General features: G+C 35.3%; 1 protein-coding gene across 3 annotated transcripts in view; it reads left to right on the forward strand.

Annotated features, from left to right (window-relative positions):
* The window catches only part of mus101 (mutagen-sensitive 101), an 81,904-nt gene that overhangs the window by 16,482 nt on the left and 43,199 nt on the right, over window positions 1-22,223 (forward strand). For all 3 annotated transcript variants that reach the window (XM_069833180.1, XM_069833182.1, XM_069833181.1), the window contains exons 6-10: window positions 2,943-3,161; window positions 5,154-5,309; window positions 9,206-9,288; window positions 12,035-12,198; window positions 20,202-20,331. In XM_069833180.1, coding sequence (XP_069689281.1) covers window positions 2,943-3,161; window positions 5,154-5,309; window positions 9,206-9,288; window positions 12,035-12,198; window positions 20,202-20,331 — 752 coding nt within the window. The remainder of the gene's footprint in view (window positions 1-2,942; window positions 3,162-5,153; window positions 5,310-9,205; window positions 9,289-12,034; window positions 12,199-20,201; window positions 20,332-22,223) is intronic.

The raw sequence follows: 22,223 nt of genomic DNA on the forward strand, positions 1-22,223 counted from the left end.
AAAAGCAGTACTTCTTTAGATAAGACATGATAAAGTGTATTTAATGACTGACTGTAGCTCGACATATACCAATTATTAGGGGTGTTTGAAAAATGTTTTATTTTTTCTCAAAAAGTGTTGATTTTAATAAGAAAAAACTGGTGTTTTGTGTTTTCGTTAGTATTAACCAATATATATATATATATATATATATATATATATATATATATATAGGCTGTATTTATAATACTAACTAGACTTAAGATAATTAAATTATTGAGCCCTACACTACATAGAATTTGTTAAAATGTGTGTGCACACACATTGTTAATTAAATTGCAGATAATTAAACATATTAAATTACAAATCGTGTCCTACATTAAATGGAATCCAATAAAAAATGACATTCACTACCTGGAAAAATCTACATGATATCATAACCTAAACCTACTACATCACTTGCGGCTTGTGTATTCCATTTTTCAGTGATGTTCATGCTAGAGTAGCAGCTGCACTGTAGAACTCATTTGTGATGTGTGTCAAAATTTCGGAGGTGCATTGGCTCTCCACTACTCAGAGGAGTGGATATCTCTGTGTCTTATATACTTACTGGTTTAGGAGTGGAAGTGAGATGATGTACGGTATGTAAATACAACTTCAAAACATGACGGCATTAATGGAATAGATTGTACCATCACAGCTTCACTGTAAATACTACTATACTCTTTCCACCGACATTACCACTACATTTTACTACGAATACCATTTCTCTTTATGACTACTACTACAAATACTATTATACTTTTACTACTATTAGTAGTAAAATTTATTATGTACTGTATTTACCCACATAATAGGCGCACTTTTTTTTTCGATTTTTATAACAAAAAGCTAGGGTGCATTTTTTTTTTTTGCGAGGAAAAAATTTTGGGGGGGGGGGACAAACATGACCAGCTTGAATACTGAAATAATCGATAGAATACATAATGATATACGGGCTGCGACTAATTTATATATCGATTGCATCGCACTTAAGATGATCGATAGTTGGCAGCAGGTGTATAAACAGATGATAGCTTATAACAGTGAAATCCAATGATTATTTGAATAGGTTCAATTATCTATAGCTATATTGTTGTAATTTACCTGATGCATACATCTCCTGTGCAATTTCATTCCACTTTTTCTCAGTTACGTTCCTGTCGTGGTGCTTCTATGTATAATCATACAACATAAGCTTGACTGTACCAAATTCTCGCCTTATCTGTATCCAACTCCATTCTTTCAGCCAACTTAATGGCGGGCAAGATGCGTACCTAGTATATGCTGCTGGCTGAGCTTGCACGTGCACAGAGTGTTGTGTTGCAAGCTGCTGCATTACGAGACTTAATTCTGAGCAACTTCACTGTTTTGTCTCAAACAGTGTGTTGGAAATGAGTGTGTGTGTGTGTGTGTGTCTAATGCCTACCCACTTCACTTTGCGTGATTCGGATTCCGCATACTGCAGATAGATCACACTCTATGTGTGGTTGATCTAAAAGAGCCTATGTTAATATTGCACTCGTGACTGTTTACGACCACAATATTTCATGTGCAACAGTTTCATTGCATCCTGTGTGAACCATCCTAAAAAGAAGAAAGTGGAGGAGGCAATCATATCCTCTTTCATGTAGCCAACATAAACATTTTACAAGAGAGATTGGAGAGGATAGTAAGAAATTTTGGTTTAGTTGGCCTCAGATTGATGGGATTCAGGACAATGAATTGACTGATAGATTGATTGAGGAAGAATAAAGGATAGCCTTTAGTTTGACTTTTAGACCTGTCAAGCAGTCTGTTAGCTACTTGATCATTATTAGTAGAAAATGTTTGAAGACTGTAGATAAAATGTAATGGAATTTTGGGAGAGGCACTATGGCCCAGCACTGCGACCTGTTACGATCTATTGCACTAACCCTCAAGCTAGGTGCATTCCCAAACCCACACTGGCTGACTACACTAAGGTTCACTGCATACTCAGGTTTCGAGTAGGCAACCCTCCTGGTCCCTAGGCAAGCCAGAGATTGGGGAATGCTATGGAATGATGAAGAAATGGAGATGGAATGATGTAGATGCCTAATATGGGAAAAAATGGGAGAACTCCGAGAAAAATCCCAACAGTGACCTTGTCCTCCACAAGTGTCACTATGGATTTTTTTCAATGAAAAGTCCCAGATCTGACTGGGACTTTAACCCAGACCGCCTGCATGACAAGCTGGAAGTCTGACCACTCAGCCATGCAGGGGTTGAAGACTGATGATACTCAAAGTTTAGAGCTGAAGGACCAAATCTCAGTAGGCATTTCAAACACTGTTCAGACTAAGTGTGAAGCATCTAAGATATTGGTCTACTATAGGCATTAAACAAGGACAACTCTGTGCACAGAAACCAGCGGGCATGACTGTCTCGCACAGATGACGTATGCTCCTGTTCCCAACATACTCTCATGTCTACTGCAGGGAGTAAGAGGGGTATAGCATATGTGCTGCTAGGAGTCCGAGCTGAGTTTTTCTTGTAGGATACCTATAAGTAGACAGTGGAAAGGAAAGTCATTTGTATAAGATTGGGAATTGGGAAAGAGGTAACTCTTGTTTACAGTATGTTAGGTGACATTTATTATGTAAATGCAAAACTTTAGCACAGCTAAGTGCTCGCATTTTTGGGGATTACTTTATGGAATGAAGTGAGCTCAGTCTCAGTTAACAGTATAGTAACCTTTGCTATAAATTTTAAGCTGCTTAGAGATTAAGATAGGAAATGCATAATAGATTTTGACGTTTATAGTGCAGGAAATTACTGTCTTCCCTTATTCATTCTCTTGTACGAGATAGCTCCAATATGTGATTAACCAACCTGATTACAAAATGGCAATTATGATTGCTTTAATGTTTTTTTTCCCCCCACTTCTGTTAATGTTAATTTAGGTGGAACTTTTTGTGGACAATTGGAATTGAATACTACTAACCTGCTGGTTATTTCTAATCCTGTTGGAGACAAGTTTCAATATGCGAGAGAATGGAATTTACCATGTGTTCAGCCATCTTGGGTTTATGATAGTATGGATAAAGGATATGCAGTTCCTATAGACCCTCATGTCACACCATATGATCGCAAGTGTTCAACTCCAACTAATGATGATACACGTAAGTTATATTGCAGGTATATTTCACTTTTATCATATCATTTTATGTTTTATGTACTGATAAAATAATTTATTTCAAAATATTAAATTTAGTTTAATTCTATTTCATGGTATTGAATTCCACTCCTTAATTTAATTCTTTTTATGTTACATTTCTTGGTTAATTGATGCATATTATATTTTTTTAATGCAAAATAACCATAATTTTTTACCATCTTACCATGCACTAGTCAATGAGAGATGTATTCATCATAGAGGGATGAATAGTGTCTCATTTGCATTTGCTCTTATTTTCATTTAGAAACATGCAAGGGTTAGTCTAAAGTTTGTCAGAAATTTATTTATTCATTTGTTTATTTTTTGTTTATTTATTTATAATTTACCATATGTCTATAATTTTATGAACAAATAGTAACAGAAAATGGTAAACAAAACTTCAGAATCTTATCTTATTTCTGGCTTCCCAATAATGGTCACATTTCGAAAGTAGATGCCATTGTATAGACTGCCATCAAAGACATTGCCTAGTGCACACCGTGGAGAGATGAGTCTATATCGTACTCCAGTTGGTCAGATTTGTCTGCATCCAAACTTTAAACAGATATACACTTCTGAAACTAATACTACTGTAGGTTTGTATCAGACTTTCTAATGTTTTCCAAGAATGCATTTCATAATATTTTCATGCAGGTCAGATGACAATGATATTAAGCTTTGAAACTTTTTTTGGAAGGGGGGGATATTAAGAATTATAGGAAACCAAAAGATGGTAGAGAAAATACTAATCAAATTAGTGCATAGCGACTTAAAAAGATATCTTTTATTTGAAGTCCAGTTCAATCAGAGAAATGTCTTTTGCCCTATAGGGTGATAAGGTTATGTTAGAGATCTTTTTTCTCTATTTGCTTTTTCGTGACTTAACTGTGTTGAAATATTGGATGGCTTACGAATTTGTGAAGGAAAGCAATCTGTCATATTATAATGATCACACAAAATCAGTGTTGTACGAATGTACATAAATAAGTAAGTTGTTTTATTGCTGTATAAAATGTATAGTGTCCACACCTGTGGAGTAACGGTCAGCGCGTCTTGCCGCGAAACCAGGTGGCTCGGGTTCGATTCCCGGTCGGGGCAAGTTACCTGGTTGAGGTTTTTTCCGGAATTTTCCCTCAACCCAATATGAGCAAATGCTGGGTAACTTTCGGTGTTGGACCCTGGACTCATTTCACCGGCATTATCACCTTCATCACATTCAGATGCTAAATAACCTTAGATCTTGATAAAGCGTCGTAAAATAACCTACTAAAAAAATGTATAGTGAGAAATTATGTGTCTTTCACCATTTTTGTTTCTTGGTTCGATACTCATCCATTATTATCTACAGAAAATTCTTATATACAGAATGTAAAGATTTTGATATATTGAATGTTATGCAATTGTTACAAAATATTCATCTGATTATGTGATGTAATAAAATTTTCGTTTGTAATTATATCAAAAAGCTATTTGATGCAATCAGTAGAGCAGCTTAAAACATTTTTTTCAGCAAGCTTGCTTACTTATGGCTTTTAAGGAATGTGGAGATTCATTGCTGTCCTCACATAGTTTCATATATAACAAGATAGTAAATGATGCCTTTCCAAATCTAGTGAGTTATGTTAGGCATGGTAAAGGCTATTGATTTTGAGTTAATTCATTCATTAATTCTCCTTCAATATACTCGGATATATTTTTAGGGTAGACATCATTTAATATGACTTATACACACAGAAAATAAAATAGCACACATGTACAGTATTATTTTATTAAAATACGTGATCTTATAGAGAGTGTAGGGTTGGCAAAGAAATGTTTCCTTTGTGAATTTTGTTATTCTTTTGTTTATATGTTATTTTTATTTTTTTACTTATTGTTGACATTGAATTCAATAATTCTCTTCTAAATACTGTTTATACTCATTGTTTTATATTGATGAAAATAAAATATTTTACAGGTACATTTCGAGATTTCTCTATTGTGAGTACAATAAGTTCGATTGCTAGAAATAATGCTACACACATAAATGAGACTGTATCAGCAGACACCACAATTCAAAGTTTTCTCCGAGGGGAAGGCTCTGATAATAAAAAAGCAGAAGTGGAGCAGTCAGGTTTGTAAACACAATTTTTTGGTCATATTTATTTATCAAAAGTAAAATGCAATTTGTTTCTTGCAAGTGACTATGATATTAAATCACAGTAAACATGGTGATTACTAGACCTCGGATGTTTAGGCATTAAAATAGAGTATTTTAGGCGCCAAAAATAAGCACTTATGGTAGCAAAAGAGGCACATATTATAAGGACAAAATAGGCACTTATGGTAACCAAATGTTCACTGAGGAATCAAATTAAGCATTGAAAAAAACATTTGATCAGTCACTTTCATGACTAAATATATATAAAGATCCTGAACTTCAAATATAACACGACAATGAAATATGCAAATCTGGCTTTCAGGTAGAAGCTCCCTGTAAAGCAGGCTTGAATAATTTCAAGGGAAAAGTTGTTCTGGGGCCGGGTATCAATCCTGGGACCCTTTGCTTAGTGCACAAATACTCTACCGACAGAGCTACCCCAGGAACTATATATCCACACAACTTAAATGGGCTGACAAGATGCCAGAACCCAACTGTGAATACACACAATTCTGTGTGACTTAAATTGTGGCTTTCTGTTAACGTACCTACAGTAACGTTGTGCCGTTTATATTTCGGCACATCTTTCTTTTCCTTTCTATTTCTTTTACATTTTTCTATCTTTATATTTTTCTCTGTTAGTTTTAATTATTCTAACTCTTCATAGATGGCTCATAGTTTTTTCTTTCTGATCTAGTTCTTCTTACTTCTCGTAGATGGCTTTCCTCTCAACTTTCTTTTTTTTTATGCTCTGTTTCTGTTCCTATAACCTATAATGAGTTGAGACCGAGGGAGCGGTTATTATTTAGTCGGGGGAGCGGTCATTATTTTATAATAGCGCTTGCTGATTGGTCAAGACGGTGGCGTGATTTAAGCGAGTTTCATTTCGATAGTAGCGTTAGTCTAGTGGAGGGACTCGTGGAGATCGGATGTGTGAAGGGTACGAGCTCCTACATAGGCCGGGGATCGAACTGGGTTCGATAAGTCTACCAGGAGCTGTATAGTACACGGTGTTGTGGGAATCTGTCAAGTGTATAGCAGAAGATATCAGTCTGGTGGTAGGACTCATGAAGGTTGGATGTGTGCCGGCAAGTGAGGGTGTTGTGGAGGGTACGAGCTGCTACGTAGGCCGGGGATCGAACCGGGTTCGATAAGTCTACCAGAAGCTGTATAGTACACAGTGTGCGGGAACCTGCGAGTGAATTGCAGAAGATATTCGGGTGGAATTTAGCGGCGAGTTTTGGGATGTACTTATTAGCTTGAGCTGCTTTCATTTTCCTGACTGACTTGCGTTCAGTCAACTCTGGTGAAATACTGGTCGGTATTTGTATTTTTGGTGGATCGTTTTTCTAGCTGTGATATAACTAAAAGCCTACCTCTATATACTATCAGTTCAGTGAGTTGGTTTTGGCTTGCGTTTAATCTAGTTATTGCAGTAGAACGAATTAAAAAAGTATGGAATTCACGACGAAGGCACCCATTGTTGTGTGACTTTTGAGGGGTGACCAATTTGTATGTAACGGCTATGTGTGTGCTGAGTGATGGTTATGTCAAGGTTGTATGACAAGATGGATGCCAGCGTGGGGAAGTACCTACCTATGTAAGGTAATTAGTTGGATTTGGTCTACGCTACACTGTTAGCAAGATATTTTCTGTGCTACGAATTTATTTGCTTGTTCTAATAAATAGTTGTGTTTTACATAGTGAGTGTGTGTTATCACTTAACTACTTCGACACGCTGATTACCTTCCTGATCATAACGATTCATGGCAGGGTTAGTTCATTATTTAATTGTCTTGTTTTCCAACTAACAAGTTTAGACGATTAGATAAATAAAAAGTCCGAGAGCGCCTCAACGTGTGACTAAGTAATTTTATGTTTTTAACAAACAAAGTGTTAACGTGAACTTTAATCAATGAAACGAATATATTATGCAAATCTGGCTTGAATAATTTCAAGGGAAAATTGTTTTGGGGCCGGGTATCGATCCCGGGACAATTTGCTTAGCGCATGAATGCTCTACCGACTGAGCTACCTCAGGAACTATACACGACACCATCACTGTCACCACACAACTCAAATGGGCTGACAAGATGCCAGAACCCAACTTCGAGTGCACACAATTCTGTGTGACTTAAATTGTGGCTTTCTGTTAACGTACCTACAATAACGAATATATTATGCAAATCTGGCTTTCAGGTAGTAACTCCCTGTGAAGCAGGCTTGAATAATTTCAAGGGAAAAATTGTTCTGGGGCCAGGTATCGATCCCGGGACCCTTTGCAACATACCTATGGCAAGAGCAAGGGTCTTGCGATTGGTATCACTATCACTTGAATCACGATCACTTCCTTCACATACATCGAGAGTTGTCTCCTCATTACCGGCCCACTCCTGTACAACTATTTTCAATCAGTTCAATATTGAACTGGGCCATTTCCTTATCTTTCGCGTTTATGTTTCCTGAAGACGAAACACCATTCTTACGGAAATATCTCATGCCGAATTCAAGTATATTAACCGGATATATGTCTTGCTCCAACTCATTGCGACAGTTCTACTTTCTTACACAACCCTCAACATCGTATTGAATACATTAACCCTGTAGCCGTCTGCTTGTATTACTGATATTACTGATCTTGACTCATATGCTTCTGTTTGCTGCTGGTTGCCACCACTTCACTGGCTTGCACATAGGAAGGTCTGTCCATTCCAACCTGTAGCAACTAGTATCTACTTCCCTATTTCTTATATGCATAATTGCGAGGTTTATTTCGGCGCCTTGCAGTGGAAACAGGCAGCTAATATTTTTCACGTGGTCTTCTCGTAGCATGTCGGTTATATCACCAAAGTTTCGAGGCAAGTTTCGGTTTACAGGGTTTGATACTTCCCTTGTAACTTGATTTATGAGTATAGAAGTGTGTGAAGTGAGCTCTAAGGATACTTCTCCAAAACTTTGCTTTTAAGTTCATTGAAACATCACTGGTGCTCCATCATACATCTGAGCATTTAATTTACTCCCATATTTATAACTGTTCGCGCTTTCATTCATATGATTAAACAGAGCTTCTGCATCAGAATTAGGTTTTTGGGTATTCCACCATGTCCTGGAACTTAACATTTCCAACGTTTTGGAACTATTTACAGGTTCCATCATCAGGGCAGATAGGTAAGACTTACAGTATAGGGTAATCTGTAAGTACAGTAGTTCCGAAATGTTGGAAATGTCAAGTTTCCAGGACATGGTGGAATATCCAAAAACCTAATTCTGATCACAGTCTTGTGAAAACCTAAAATCTCGTCCACACCTGTGGAGTAACGGTCAGCGCGTCTGACTGCGAAATTAGGTGGCCCGGGTTCGAATCCCGGTCGGAGCAAGTTACCTGGTTGAGGTTTTTTCCTGGGTTTTCCCTCAACCCAATATGAGCAAATGCTGGATAACTTTCGGTGCTGGACTCCAGACTCATTTCACCAGCATTATCACCTTCATATCATTCAGATGCTAAATAACCTAGATGTTGATACAGCGTCGTAAAATAACTCAACAAAATAAAACCCTAAAAACTCATAGAGCTTCTGCAGTTTTATTTGTTGTACTGAATCTCTGTTATACTCGTTTTCATTGATTCTAAAATAGCTGTCACCTAAAAGTAAAAAAATACCTCATTGTTGGAAAATTATATACCATCTGAAGAAACTTACCAAAAGGATGGTTTTTCAATGGCTACTGGCACACTGTGGATTTTCTGTTAATGAAGCTGCTGACTATCTTGCTGAGATAATTATCTTGCTGTAAGATATGAAGCCTGTTCTTTTAATAATGTCATGACATACATCACTTTGTATTTAATTGATTCATTTTCTATTTAGGGTTCAAGAAATATGCAGATATGGTAGAAAAACTTGATTTAAGAGAAGCTAAGAAGGCAGGAGCATTTCTTGATGGATGTAATGTAAGTATATATTTACATTTTACTTTGTATAATATAGGAACAAATGCTCATTTTGTGCATAGAGTTTATATCTCAGCTGTGACCCTCTGAGGTGAAGTGAGGGGCAGAGAAAAAGCACTATGTAAGGATGGACAGATATGCAGTTTATAATATGCATTTCCTCAAAGGCACTGACATTAGGTTTAGTTCACACAGAAATTTCTGTGTAGCATGTCACATCAAGCTGTTTGAAATAAAATTGTAGTATGGAGTCAAGAATCTAGAGTAAGAAACAGTTTTGGGTGGAGTCAGGGTCTGTAGAAATGTAAGACAAATCCTGTGCTTGCACAACACACTCCTATGCTGGGTAACTTTCGGTGCTGGACCCCGGACTCATTTCACCGGCATTATCAACTTCATTTCATTCAGACGCTAAATAACCTAGATGTTGATAAAGCATCGCAAAATAACCCAATAAAAACACACTTCTATCATTATCGCTCTTATGCTGGATGTTGGATAAGAGAACCGAGAAGCGAGAACCTGCCGGTGAGTAATCAAATCGTTATTTGAATGATAAAAGTATTCGAGAACAGATTATTCGATTCTTAAAATGTTATTATTCGATTCTGCCCATCACTACTATTCTCCTTTTCCAAGCTCTTGCTGGAACACCATAGCATCTTTTGGCTTCCCTGAATAATATTTAATTTCTTTGCAGTCCATATATGATCCATATATCTTAATGTTGTCTATCATCTGATATCTTCTTCAACCCCGAACTTTTCTTCTGTTTACCGTTCCTTACAGTGCATCCTTCACTAGACAGGTTTTTCTTAGCCATGGACCCAACCAATTTCTTTTTCTCTTTCTGATCAGTTTCAGCATTATTCTTTCTTCACCCACTCTTTCGAGCACAGCTTAATTTCTTATTTTGTCTGTCCATTTTACATGGCCCATTCTTCTCCATATCAACATTTCAAATGCTTCCAGCTGTTTCTTTTCACATCATCGTGATGCCCTTGTTTCTGCCCCATGCAGTGACACTCCACACAAAACACGTCACTAATCTCTTAGTTCTTTTGCCAGAAATCTGCAGAAGATGCTCTTTTTTGTATTAAAAATTAAAAGATATCTTTGCCATTGCTATCCTCCTTTTGACTTATATAGTAAACTCCAAGGCCATATCACATTCCAGCTGGTATGTATCTTCTGCAACCATTTCTCCTGTTCATTCCATAATAAAGAATTTGGAAACTTTAAGTGTCTCAATTTATATAAATATTTTGTAACACAGGATGTTTGGTGACATCTACATTTGACAACAACTGATTTGAAATAATCAGGATGTAAGTACAGTATGATTCATGCAAAAACTATTTCATATTCATAATGTCCTCCCTTTTCGTAAATTTTTCTCAACTTGCAAGGTTTATGGGATGTTTCAGTGAAACATAATTTTTTTGCTTGGTTGTTCAGTTTTACTTTTCCTTTTACCAATGTCTTTTTGTCTTATTTCTACACACCCTACAGCATGCTGATACACATTGCAAGAAAAACCTGGTACTCATTTTGATATGAGGCTGAGTGAACCTTGGGACCATTCAGGAAGTTTAGAAAACAATAAATATCCCGTCACCACCTAGGACTGAATGCAGGACCTTCCAGTCTATAGCCAATTGCTCTACAAACTGAGATATCTGACCTATTACAGGATTATTTTGCTGAAATTTTATATTTGTGTAACCATATTACATATGTATGTATGTATCTAATGCCCTGAATTTGACAATAAAGTCATTCTTCTTCTCACCTCCCACTATTTAGAGATGGGGTCCTTAAATGTTGAAAGTGCATCACATATTAATAAATGTCTCTCATCCTTTTCTTCTTCCTTTGAACAGAAAAGACAATTTGGCGATGCAGATACTTTGATTTTATGCAGGTGTTTGCCTAGAAAATCGTGACCAGTCACAAGTTTGAACATTGCTACAAATAATTTGCGGGGAAAGTCTGGTATCTTTTACATTCAGTTATCAGTTTATTCCACTGACCATTTTCATTGTTGCTTTTAATTTGGAATTGATAGGTCTGATTGATCTTTCTTTTGATAATTCGTTTTATTGATCCATACGCAAAATTTTGTTGGGTTCTTTGTTTGATTTTTGCTCCTTTTTTCGCCAACATTATCTGCTGTTTCATTGCCAATCAGTCCACAGTGAGCTGGGAACCATTGTAATATGATGGCTTTCTTCAAATTTCGAATTTGTCGAATCATGGCATGTGTTTCTTTGATTTTTTGCATTTTAGGGTAGCTGGTGCATGCTATAGCTTGAATAGCAGCTTTGAAGTCTGATAATATTACAAAATTATTGCATTTGTTTATCCAGTTAAAGATATTCTGTATTGATGTGCATATTGCTTCACTCTCACTATCAAAATTTGTGGTAGGCCTATTACTTCCAACACTTTTGTAGAAAGAAAAGAATTTACATGTTCCTCCTGCTCCAGCCCCCGCTCCATATTACATATTATTTATTTCATTTTAGGAATTGAACTTGATTTCTGCCTTGAATCTCAAATTACAACTTCAGTATAAAATTCATCAAGTCTATAAAGAAACTCTTACAGTATCATAAACAAAAGGCAGTTTTGATGAGCTTTTGTTGTTAAGTGCTCATAGTTCAAACATTGTTACAAAACACGCTGCTATGCTATGTATTAAATACTATAATTGTGAAAGTGCAAATCTTTTTCTTTCTTCCAGGTATTTTTAAGTGGTTTCAATACAGAACAAACAGAAAAATTACGTCGAATATTAAATGGTGGAGGAGCTACAAGATTTAATGAAATATCAGATAATGTAACTCATGTTATTGTTGGGCAAGTTGTTCCTGCTGACTTGAAGATCTTAAGGAGTAGTGGGCACAGGTATTCAACTTCGGATTACTATTTAAAATTTCTGAATTACTTTCCTATCACATGCTCTCTGGTGCATTTATAATGTTTGTTGGCTGTGTAATGAATCACGTTTACAGTTTGGGGCATGGGGATTTTTCACAGCGAGATAATGTAATTGTGAAACCTAATACAGTAGAACCTCTATTATCCATGGTAATGAAGGGGATGGGTTGAACGATTATTCGAAAAAATCGGATAATCTGTACCACCAAAGCTATTCATAAATTTAGTGAATAATGCTTACACTTTCGTAATTTTCTCTATGGTCTTGTATTGAATGTGCTAGATAGTGAATCAGAAATTCACTGATTTAAGTGTGGTTGTTAACAGGGGTTTTTAAGGGGCAAACAAACTCCTTGTAATGGCTCTCTGTAAAATAATAGGAATAGTGGAGGTCTCATGTTGTAGATTTACATTTTATATATACTTTATTCTTGATTTTTATTAAATTGCACATAGTTGTGACTCCAATCTCTTATTTTGAGATGAGCCACAGTTTCTCGTTCCCCAAACCACTCAGTTATTTGCAATGATTTTATGCTTAGAACAACATGATTTCTTTTGTTACCCGTGGAAGACATTTTATATAGAAGTTACACAGTACGACAACTGAAACAGTAGACTATACTGTGTAAGGTTATAGTCTTGTAAAAACTTTCTCTAGAAAAAGTAACGTGCTAATATAACGTACAGTACTTCATATTATATTTCCGCTATACTGGAGAATTACCACGGTAGCTTTGAACCGTGCCGTTACGTTTACCACCAAATTAAGTACATACACAATGTTGCCAACATAAGAACATGATTTTGGTCTGTGGTGTCGTTAGAAGGAGAAATTTGTTTCTTTTTCTGTCCACTGCCTTCGTTCTGAACATTACTGAGAGGTAGCACCACTGTCACTCTCATCTATTGCAATGATTTTTCCCTGGACCATCAATTTGCTTGGACGACAGTTCTACATAGAAGATTAAGACAGATCTTACAAGCGATCTCCAGTTACTAACAGTATGGTCATCAAAATTGTGTGTCCATTTTATCTTGAACCAAAATCTCTCTCGCATTTTCTTTTGTTTTATCACAGCCAAATGGATGTATCTCTTCGGTATCGATGTTTCTAGTCGGTCATGGCCTTTATGACAGTTTTTGTTTCGTAATATTGATAGACGGTAATATAATTAAAGCGATGAATAATTTCATGGCCCCTAAAAGTTTTTTTTTTTTTTTTTTTCTCGTAAAAGCCTAGGTATTTTCTCTAGGCCACAAATAAAACTGCAACGCGGTCATAATTATGTACTTAATGCTTTGATGAACATTAACTGCAAATTTACTTTCCGTTATTTCAATGATATTCCGTGAACCACACCTTTTTCCTCATTATTTCGTTGTCATAACCTACTTTAAGATCTTACTACATAAGCATTTTCTTATAGTGCTTTCAAAACATCGTCGTTGTACTGCATAAATCTTGCACTTGACACTAGAGTGATTTATTTAAGAATATAGTCACGAATTTTACTACCACCATTTCGATTGTCTTCTGTTTGACACAACTCGGTGACTAGTGGCCCGGTGACTAGTGGCCAGCGAGTAACGTCGACTATCGACATTGCTCTGCCGTGGGTATTATCCAGTTGTTCCTATATTTCTATAGCAAAAAAAAAGCGAAAGACAGTCAGATAATCCGCCAATCGGTTAATAGGGTGATGGATAATCGGGGTTCTACTGTATTATTGTTAGATTCCTTTTACTCAGTAATATGACTTTCCATATACTTACTGCATTTCTTTGTGAAATAACTGTATATTTTAGAATACAAAATCTGTTTTTAAAACTGTTTAAAAGGAATGCTGGGTTTATATTGAAGTATATGGGAGGAATCAGGAAGGTCATGTTTATTTAAAATTTTCTTTAAGCAGTACAAACTACCAACTGTGCAAATTAAAAATAAATTATGTATATGCACAAAATATACTTTTATTTAGAGTCTATCTTCCTGTGGCGTGATGGCCATGATATGATAAAACTGTGTGCTGTTGGAAATTCTTCTATATATGGGTTTATGTGCATGCCATTCTGAATAATGTGGCTGGACAATTTTCAACATCCTCTTGAATCAAGTTTGTGTACTCCGGTATACTGTGTGTGTTGATATCACATTTACAGTGCACTCTCCTGGTATTGTCCAGTGCTATATAACATTTGAGCATATTTCTTCACTTACGTAAAAAACATGATTAAACTGCTATAGAACTCTACTTTGTACTTGATTTGCCATATTCTCCTCTACCCTATTCTTATATCTTTATTCTGAACTTTCTCAATCCCGGAAACTCAGGTGTTTCACTGAAGGAAGTCAGTTTTTTCTGTCTGTAGCTGATCTCTATCCCTTTTCTTAAGGATCTGGAATACATACTCCTCAGACAACAGATTACATGAACAATTTTATTATGTGAAACTTAATTTTTTTGGAGATATGCCCAACCAAATGTTCTTTGGGCACTCAGTTACAGATTTATCTTGGTACATATAATTCATATTGCGTTCTCTGTCACATGACCTATTTTTGCTGAATAGATATTCTCAATACTTGATGTATTCCAACTTACGTCTTTATATCTTAACTAGCCATACCCATGTGCTTCACTGCGCTTCTTAGAATGAAATATTGACAAATCTAAATACAGTTTTGTAATTACGTAGTGAATAATAGCTTTTTGTATATCGTAAGTCGTTTGCTCCTGAATCATTTTGAAAGTTGTATTTAAAAGTATCATGCAATAATTCTTGGAGTTGTTCAGTCAACTTTACTTTTAAGATACCTATTAATTTGAGAAAATATATATATATATATGTATCTACTTTTAAGATTGATACTATCCCAGTTGGGGCACGTTACATGGTTGAGGTTTTTTCAGAATTTTCCCTCAACCCAATATGAGTAAATGCTGGGTAACTATCGGTGTGCTGGAACCCAATTTTTTGCATTGCATTTATTGCATAGTTTATTCATTTTATCTTTTTAACACGATTCAATTGAGCATAATTAAAATTTGGATTATAAAAAAATGAAATGCTAAGCTAACGTACTATTACTGCATACTAAATCAATACACTCTTGTTTGTTAATTCTCTGAGATGTACGTGGCACATAAACATTATTTTAAGAAATACAGGAAACGAATATACAGAATAACCTATCAAGTTTTCTGTGCATAAGAAGCTATTTTAATCTTACCTGTCCTCGATTCACTCAGAAGTTACTGTAATAACATAGCATTATGTCTATCTAGAAAAACTACACTTTCCAATGGTGAAATAATAATTATACAAATCGGAATTAGCTTCCGAGATTACTTCATATAAACACAGAAACATTCTCTGTATGTTAATAGCTTCTGTTTGTTGTTGTCCAAGGCCCCTTATAGATGAAGTCATTTGTTTTTATTTCATTACAGCCCATTAGATGGTGATAATAAAATGCATTGTTATTTTAAAACTCATTTATCTCATTAAATATCAGTACTATCAAGCTTTTGCATAGAATAAAACTTATCAGAAATCATTTTTAAAGAAACTTTTGTTATGTAACATTTTTTTATGAAAATCAGTAATAAGCGAGATATTTCGATTTATTTAATTCAGGCCCCCTTATAACTCCCCCTTTTAAATAAAGTATTTTGAATGCCATATAGCGTAAAATCTAAGTTACAACGAACTTAATTTATATTCCAATTTTCATTGAAATCCATTCAGCCATTATCACGTGAAAAGGTAACAAACATCCAGGCAGGCAGACAGACAGACAAACAGATAGACATACAAACAAAAATTAAAAAAAGCTATTTTTGGTTTCAGGATGATTAATTATACATGTTGATACCAATTATTTTTGAAAAGTGAAAATTACCAGAAAAATTTCGGTTACAGATTTATTATTAGTAGAGATTCATCAGCAATAATAACATCTAATGCAATGCTGACACCAACTTATTCAAATTAATCTGTAGGCCCTATTTTCTGTAAACATTGGATTGTTAGCATAGCAATAACGCTAACTTGAACTCATCCTGTGCTAACTTGAACTCATCCTGAATTAAGATATTAGAGAGTGAAAAGCAAAAAAAAGAAAACCGTTTTAATGTGCAGTACTTACCCTAAAATAAGTACGAAATTGAAAATAATTTTATATATACTCATTTGTTTGAGAGTATAATTAATGTTTTGTCCAAATTTCATTTTGTGTTGAAATGTTGGATTGGTCAGTCATACCATGACTCAAAATGTCTGCTTCTCTTTGCCCACCCTTCCTCCACATTCTGCAGCAGCGAAAGTTCGGAATTGTTCATGAGTAAGTTTAATTTGATTTCTTAAGTTAGATACAAGATGTGGGAAATACATAGTTAAGTTCCTGTTGGAACCACTCAGGGAAGCCTTCATCTAACACGTCGTTTTAGGGTATCAGCTGGTTGCCTAACATGGTGAGGAATGTCTCACCAGTTTTGCTGTAATCAAAGGAAAATGGTCTTAACATATATGCTTTTCACAAACCACACCACACCATAATCCCATAATCCTCTCTTGCTGTTTAGAAGGGTCCAGCCAATGCGAATTGTTTTGCGATCAGTACTGAACATTCTGTTGGATTACCTCACCATTAACGTAAAACAAAGCTTCTTTGCTCAATAACATACAGTCTTCTGTAAAGTGGTCATTTTCATTCAACTCCAATCATCCTTCAGGGTCATTCTCAGTTAAATTGTGCAGTATGTGTAACTTGTATGGATGAAGCTTCTTGGCTTTTAAAATTCTTCTGATAGTTTTTAGAGGAATACTCTGTTTTAGAGATGTCCTGTGGAATTAACATTTGAGACTAGCTGTGACCTTAGCAATGACAACTTCTCTTATTTTATCGTTTGTTATAATTGGGTGTCCAGAATGGGATTTGTCCAAGACACTGCCTGTTTCTTTGAATTCTCTAATTACTTTTTCCACTGTTCCAAAAGAAATGGAAGCCCTGCTGCAATGACATGCATTGAAAGCATTTGCTGTCTGTCAATATAATGTGCATTGAAAGCATCTGCTGTCTGTTGCTATAACCACCCTTACATTCACTCAGCAGTACCAGTTGAATATATTCTTCTTTTGACAAACTCATAATCAATCTGTTAAAAAAAAAAAAAAAAAAAAACGAGGGAGGGAGGGAGGGGGAGAGGGAGGGAGGAGAGAAAGAGAGAGGGAGGGAGAGAGAGAGAGAGATATTGATTTCTAATTGATGTGTTCCAATTTTTCTCTAATAGAGATCTCTGCAGTCATCATAGTGACATTTGTGATCAAAATTTCTGAACATAAACACACAATGTGATCATAGAATTTTGCCTTTATTCATCTTTATTCATGAACAAAGAATTTTTTACATGCAGTTAATCTACTTCAATGAAAGTAAAAAAAAAAAATCCATTGTCTGTCTTGGGATTTGAATACGTTGAGAACAAAAGAATTGTTACATGACTCCAATCAAACTTAGGGCTTCTGAATTTTCAGGTTAGTTATCTCTCCAAAACTTCAAAAATCATTTAAATTGATAGTTTTACATTTTTACACAAAACTGGCTTCATTTATACACTGATGGATCCGTAATCTCCAGAGAACAAGGTGCCGGTGCAGGTGTTACGTGCTGTCTCTTCTCACTTTATAGATCTCTTGGATATGGAACAACAAGTTTTGATGGAGAAATCATTGCAATAAGTGAAAGTCTCAGGAATCTTCTATGCCACATCAATAAATTTAAGAATGCAGTTATATTGTCAAACTCTAAAGCAGCTATTCTATCAATAGTCTCTAAACACACACCTTCATCTCAAACAGCAGAAATAACTAAAATGCTCTCTCAATATCATTCAATAAAAGAATTGTATTCCAATGGATACCATCCCATTGTGGAATCCTGGGAAACAAGAATGCGGATGCTTTAGCAAAGAAGGGCAGCACTGCTACTTACAGACCTGTTACTAAATCTACGTATTACTCTGTGAAAAGATTTATTAAATCTACATACTTAGATTTCAACAAACAAAATTTGGTAACACAATCTCAAGGGAAAAAATGGAACTCTCTGCATTATAATCCACAGATAATTCCCGATTTACCACGAAAATCGTCTGTAGCTGCATTTAGATTGGCAACAGGCCATGATTGTTTGGCCAAACACCTGCATAGAATTGGAATATATCAATCCCCTAACTGCCCATTATGCAACTCAAACCAAGAAATGGATTCAGAACACCTCAAAATCTGTGCTTCAGTGGCTGACCATGATAATATCTTTGAAAAATATTGGGGTGCAAGAGGTCAAATGACTTTATTGTCAAACGCCTGGCATTAGAAAACAACAACTACATTTTTACACAGATCTTTGTTTAATGTGAAAGTAAAGGACTGAGCAGACAACAGTATTTTCTTCTGTACTCCTCATTTATGTCTGTAGGTAAACTGCTTGTTTGCAGCATCGTGACATTATTCAATTGTTCTTTTTTAATTTCTCCTTTATATTTATTACTTTTTTGCGATAAATAATGGCATTTGGATACTACGAATGATTGAACAGATTTTTTCATAATTAGCTCTTAACAGTTTTCTTCTATGTGTTTTAACAATATAAACTGTATGTCTTGAAAACTTGTTTCAGAAAAATTAAGTGTTACTTGTAGAATTAAGCCTTTATGTCTTTAATTATAAACTTCAAAGAGACGTTTTATATTTTAGAGGAACAAAGTAACACTGTAGAGTAAAATATATCATGAAGTGGCAAGTCAGTCCTTAGGTGATAGAGTAAGAAGTGGCATAAGGACCACTAATATTTGTCAGTGACTGAGATTTAGAATGGAGTCTGTTTGCTTTTGGGTATGTTTGCAGAAGTGGTATCAGATTATGAATTGAATCAGCACTTAATGAAGGAGAGTTTTTTCTCATTTTGACAATTGTTAACACTGCACTGGAAGACAAGAAATGAATAATTAAATTGCTGTTTCACTACCAAAATAATAAACGTGTACAAACCTTCAGCCAGAATTTTACAATAGTCTAGTAATAATTAGTTTTGTTACAGCGAATTAACATATCTTTAGTGATTTATTGAGTTTCTAAAAATTGGTTTATTTTAGAACATTCTGCTATTGTTATCTAGTGTCTAAGTGAGGTGAAGATGATAATGCATGAAATGAGTCAAAAGTCCAGTGCCGAAAGTTAATTGGTTGAGGGAAAACCCCAGAATATATCTCAATCAGGTAACTTGTCCCAACTAGAAGTTGAACCCGGGCCCGCTTGTTTTACAGTCAGATATACTAACCATTATTTCATAGCAGTGGACCTGATTCATTAAATATAGAATTGATTTCCAACATGGAAAACTTTTATATCTTCCTGGTACATTATAGTGTTATGCCAAAAAAAATTTCATGTAATTTTGTATAAAAATAATTTTGTGTCGTGAATAAATAATATATATTAAAAATATGTGCAACTTTTACATTGCACTATTTAGCCTATTTAGTTCAATGGTGAGTAGTTGACTGATTACCCATTCATGCCCTTGTGGGAATAACACACAGAAACTTTAGTGATGGTGAATTATGGCAGGGAAACTGGAGTATCTTGCAAAAGCTGCCTCAGACATCATCTTTGTTCACTTGCACTCATTGAGATTTGAACGTGGATCTCTATTATTGGAAGCTGTTGCTCCAGTTATTTGGCTAATTGCGTGATTTACACTGTCGTTTCATGCGTGAAGTGCTTCAGAGTTCTTCAATTTTAGATATACATTGATATTTCATATTAATTAAAGAGAGTGTAAAGAAATTGTTATTTATGCTCAGCTATACTGTTAGTAGACCTGGAAACTTACACAATCGTTTATCTTAGTGAAACAAAAATTGAGACCTTATTTGTAGGTATATAATTTCTTTGTGTTCTAGACCATATTTATTGACAGTAGAATGGGTGATAGAAAGCATAAAACTGAAGTGTCCTGCACCTGAAGACAAGTTTTTATGTACTGATGGATTGCTTCAATCTGCAGAACCTCCATCACCTTTAAGCAAGAAGGTAATTTATGTTCCATTATATTCTGTGTTAAAAGAAAGACTGTAATGTTAACAGGTATTCATTACTCTTTTTTGTTCATGTGGCGAGAAGGTAATTTATGTTCCATTATATTCTGTGTTAAAAGAGAGACTGTAAGTTAACAGGCATTCATTACTTTTTTCTGTTCATGTGTAAGATGAGTAAGAAACGTGAAAGCTGTATTAATTTCTCTCCATTCAGAACTGAACAACACATTTTAACCTCTTGTTTTGTCCCAAAATAAAAGTACAGTCAACTCTGGATATAATGAACTCGGTTATAGTGAACCTAAATCATTGGTCGCGATCCGCATACATTAAAAAGTACATTAATATTTCCATTTATAGTGAACCCTCACTTCAGTTATAGTGAACCTTGTGTCCTGACAAATTCTTATTTGAAGTCAGACCTTGTATAAAATTGAAAAAATGTATTGAGAACAACATTCTAAGTTTCTTACTCCTTTAGTCAAAGGACAAAGGTAGGATTAGTGATTCCTAGACAATGAGCTGTAGCCTACTGTAAATCCAGGCAACGTGTAATGACCTTGCTTCACTCCACCATCGAAGGGTTAATGTTCTGTTCTCAGGTACTATACTCCACTGTTATTTCTAATCCTCCACCGTCAAAGGGTTGCCTTTTGTTCTCAGAAACATTTCCATTATGACGGATAGCACCAAAACAACGGAAAATGAAATTGCCTTCTTTTATTATTATGTCCAGAGCATAAATGAAGGTAAGATTTCGATGGCTTTCAAACTCCATCAACCCTATCCCAGTTTCCATTAAGTGACCCGGGAAATTCCAAGGCTGAGTATGCAGTCACACCATAACAGTGTTTGTCATTTCTACCTGATCATCTATTTCCAATGTTCCAACAGTGAATATACTGTATAAAAATGTCGAAGCGTAAAGTGTTTTCTTTTGAAGATAAGGCGAATATTGTGACATTGAATGTGGTCTTTCGCAAGTGGGCGTGGGTTTACAGCACAGTTTAAGTAAATCAACTGTGAGTAACAGTATACAGTGTAATCCATTCCACATAAATGAAATATTTTATTTTCTTGTTCACATTTTCATTCATTTCTGTCATTTAAGGTTAGGGGAGAGACACTTCAGATATAATGAACCTCGGATATAGTGAATGAAATATGCAAGTCCGCAGAGGTTCAATATATCCAGAGTTAACTAGGTGATTTCCTACGATTGATATGCTTTGAATCCGAATTTGAAGTCCGAACTACTCCATTACTATTTTATAGGGAAGTCATATTGTATTTGAGTACTTTTTTTTTTTCACATTTTATGTATAAATAAATAAATTAATGAAAAAATAAATAACTAAATAAATAAACCAAGTACTCCAAATGTTCAATTTTAATTTAAAAGGATGTACAGAACACGAATATGAATATGTCACTGAATTTTAGTCACTAAAATTAATTGCTGTTATATGCATATTAGTTACAAATGTATAATTCTGCTTATAACATAATCCGCCTCCTCGTGGTGTCCCCTGGGTAATGCAAAAAATGGATTCCCATGAAGAAGAAGAAGAAGAAGAAGAAGAAGAAGAAGAAAGACATGCTCCAGCACTTATCAGTGCTATTTTGGAATGCAGAAGGAATGAATCAAAGAAATTTCCAAATGCAGCAAAGACAAATGGAACAGGATCTACTAAAAGACAAGGAGTATAAGACCATCAAGGACAGGATAGACATCCAAAGTATGCCACGGAAGAGTGCAGTGGCCCTATTTAGAATGGAAGTTGGACATGACTGCCTCGCCGAACATCTACACAAGATACACTGCCTTCCTTCACCCAAGTGCAGATTTTGTCAAGAAGATGCCATATTGAATAAATACCACCTGGA

The sequence above is a fragment of the Periplaneta americana genome, chromosome 8 (assembly GCF_040183065.1).
Source record: "Periplaneta americana isolate PAMFEO1 chromosome 8, P.americana_PAMFEO1_priV1, whole genome shotgun sequence".
Classification (NCBI taxonomy): domain Eukaryota; kingdom Metazoa; phylum Arthropoda; class Insecta; order Blattodea; family Blattidae; genus Periplaneta; species Periplaneta americana.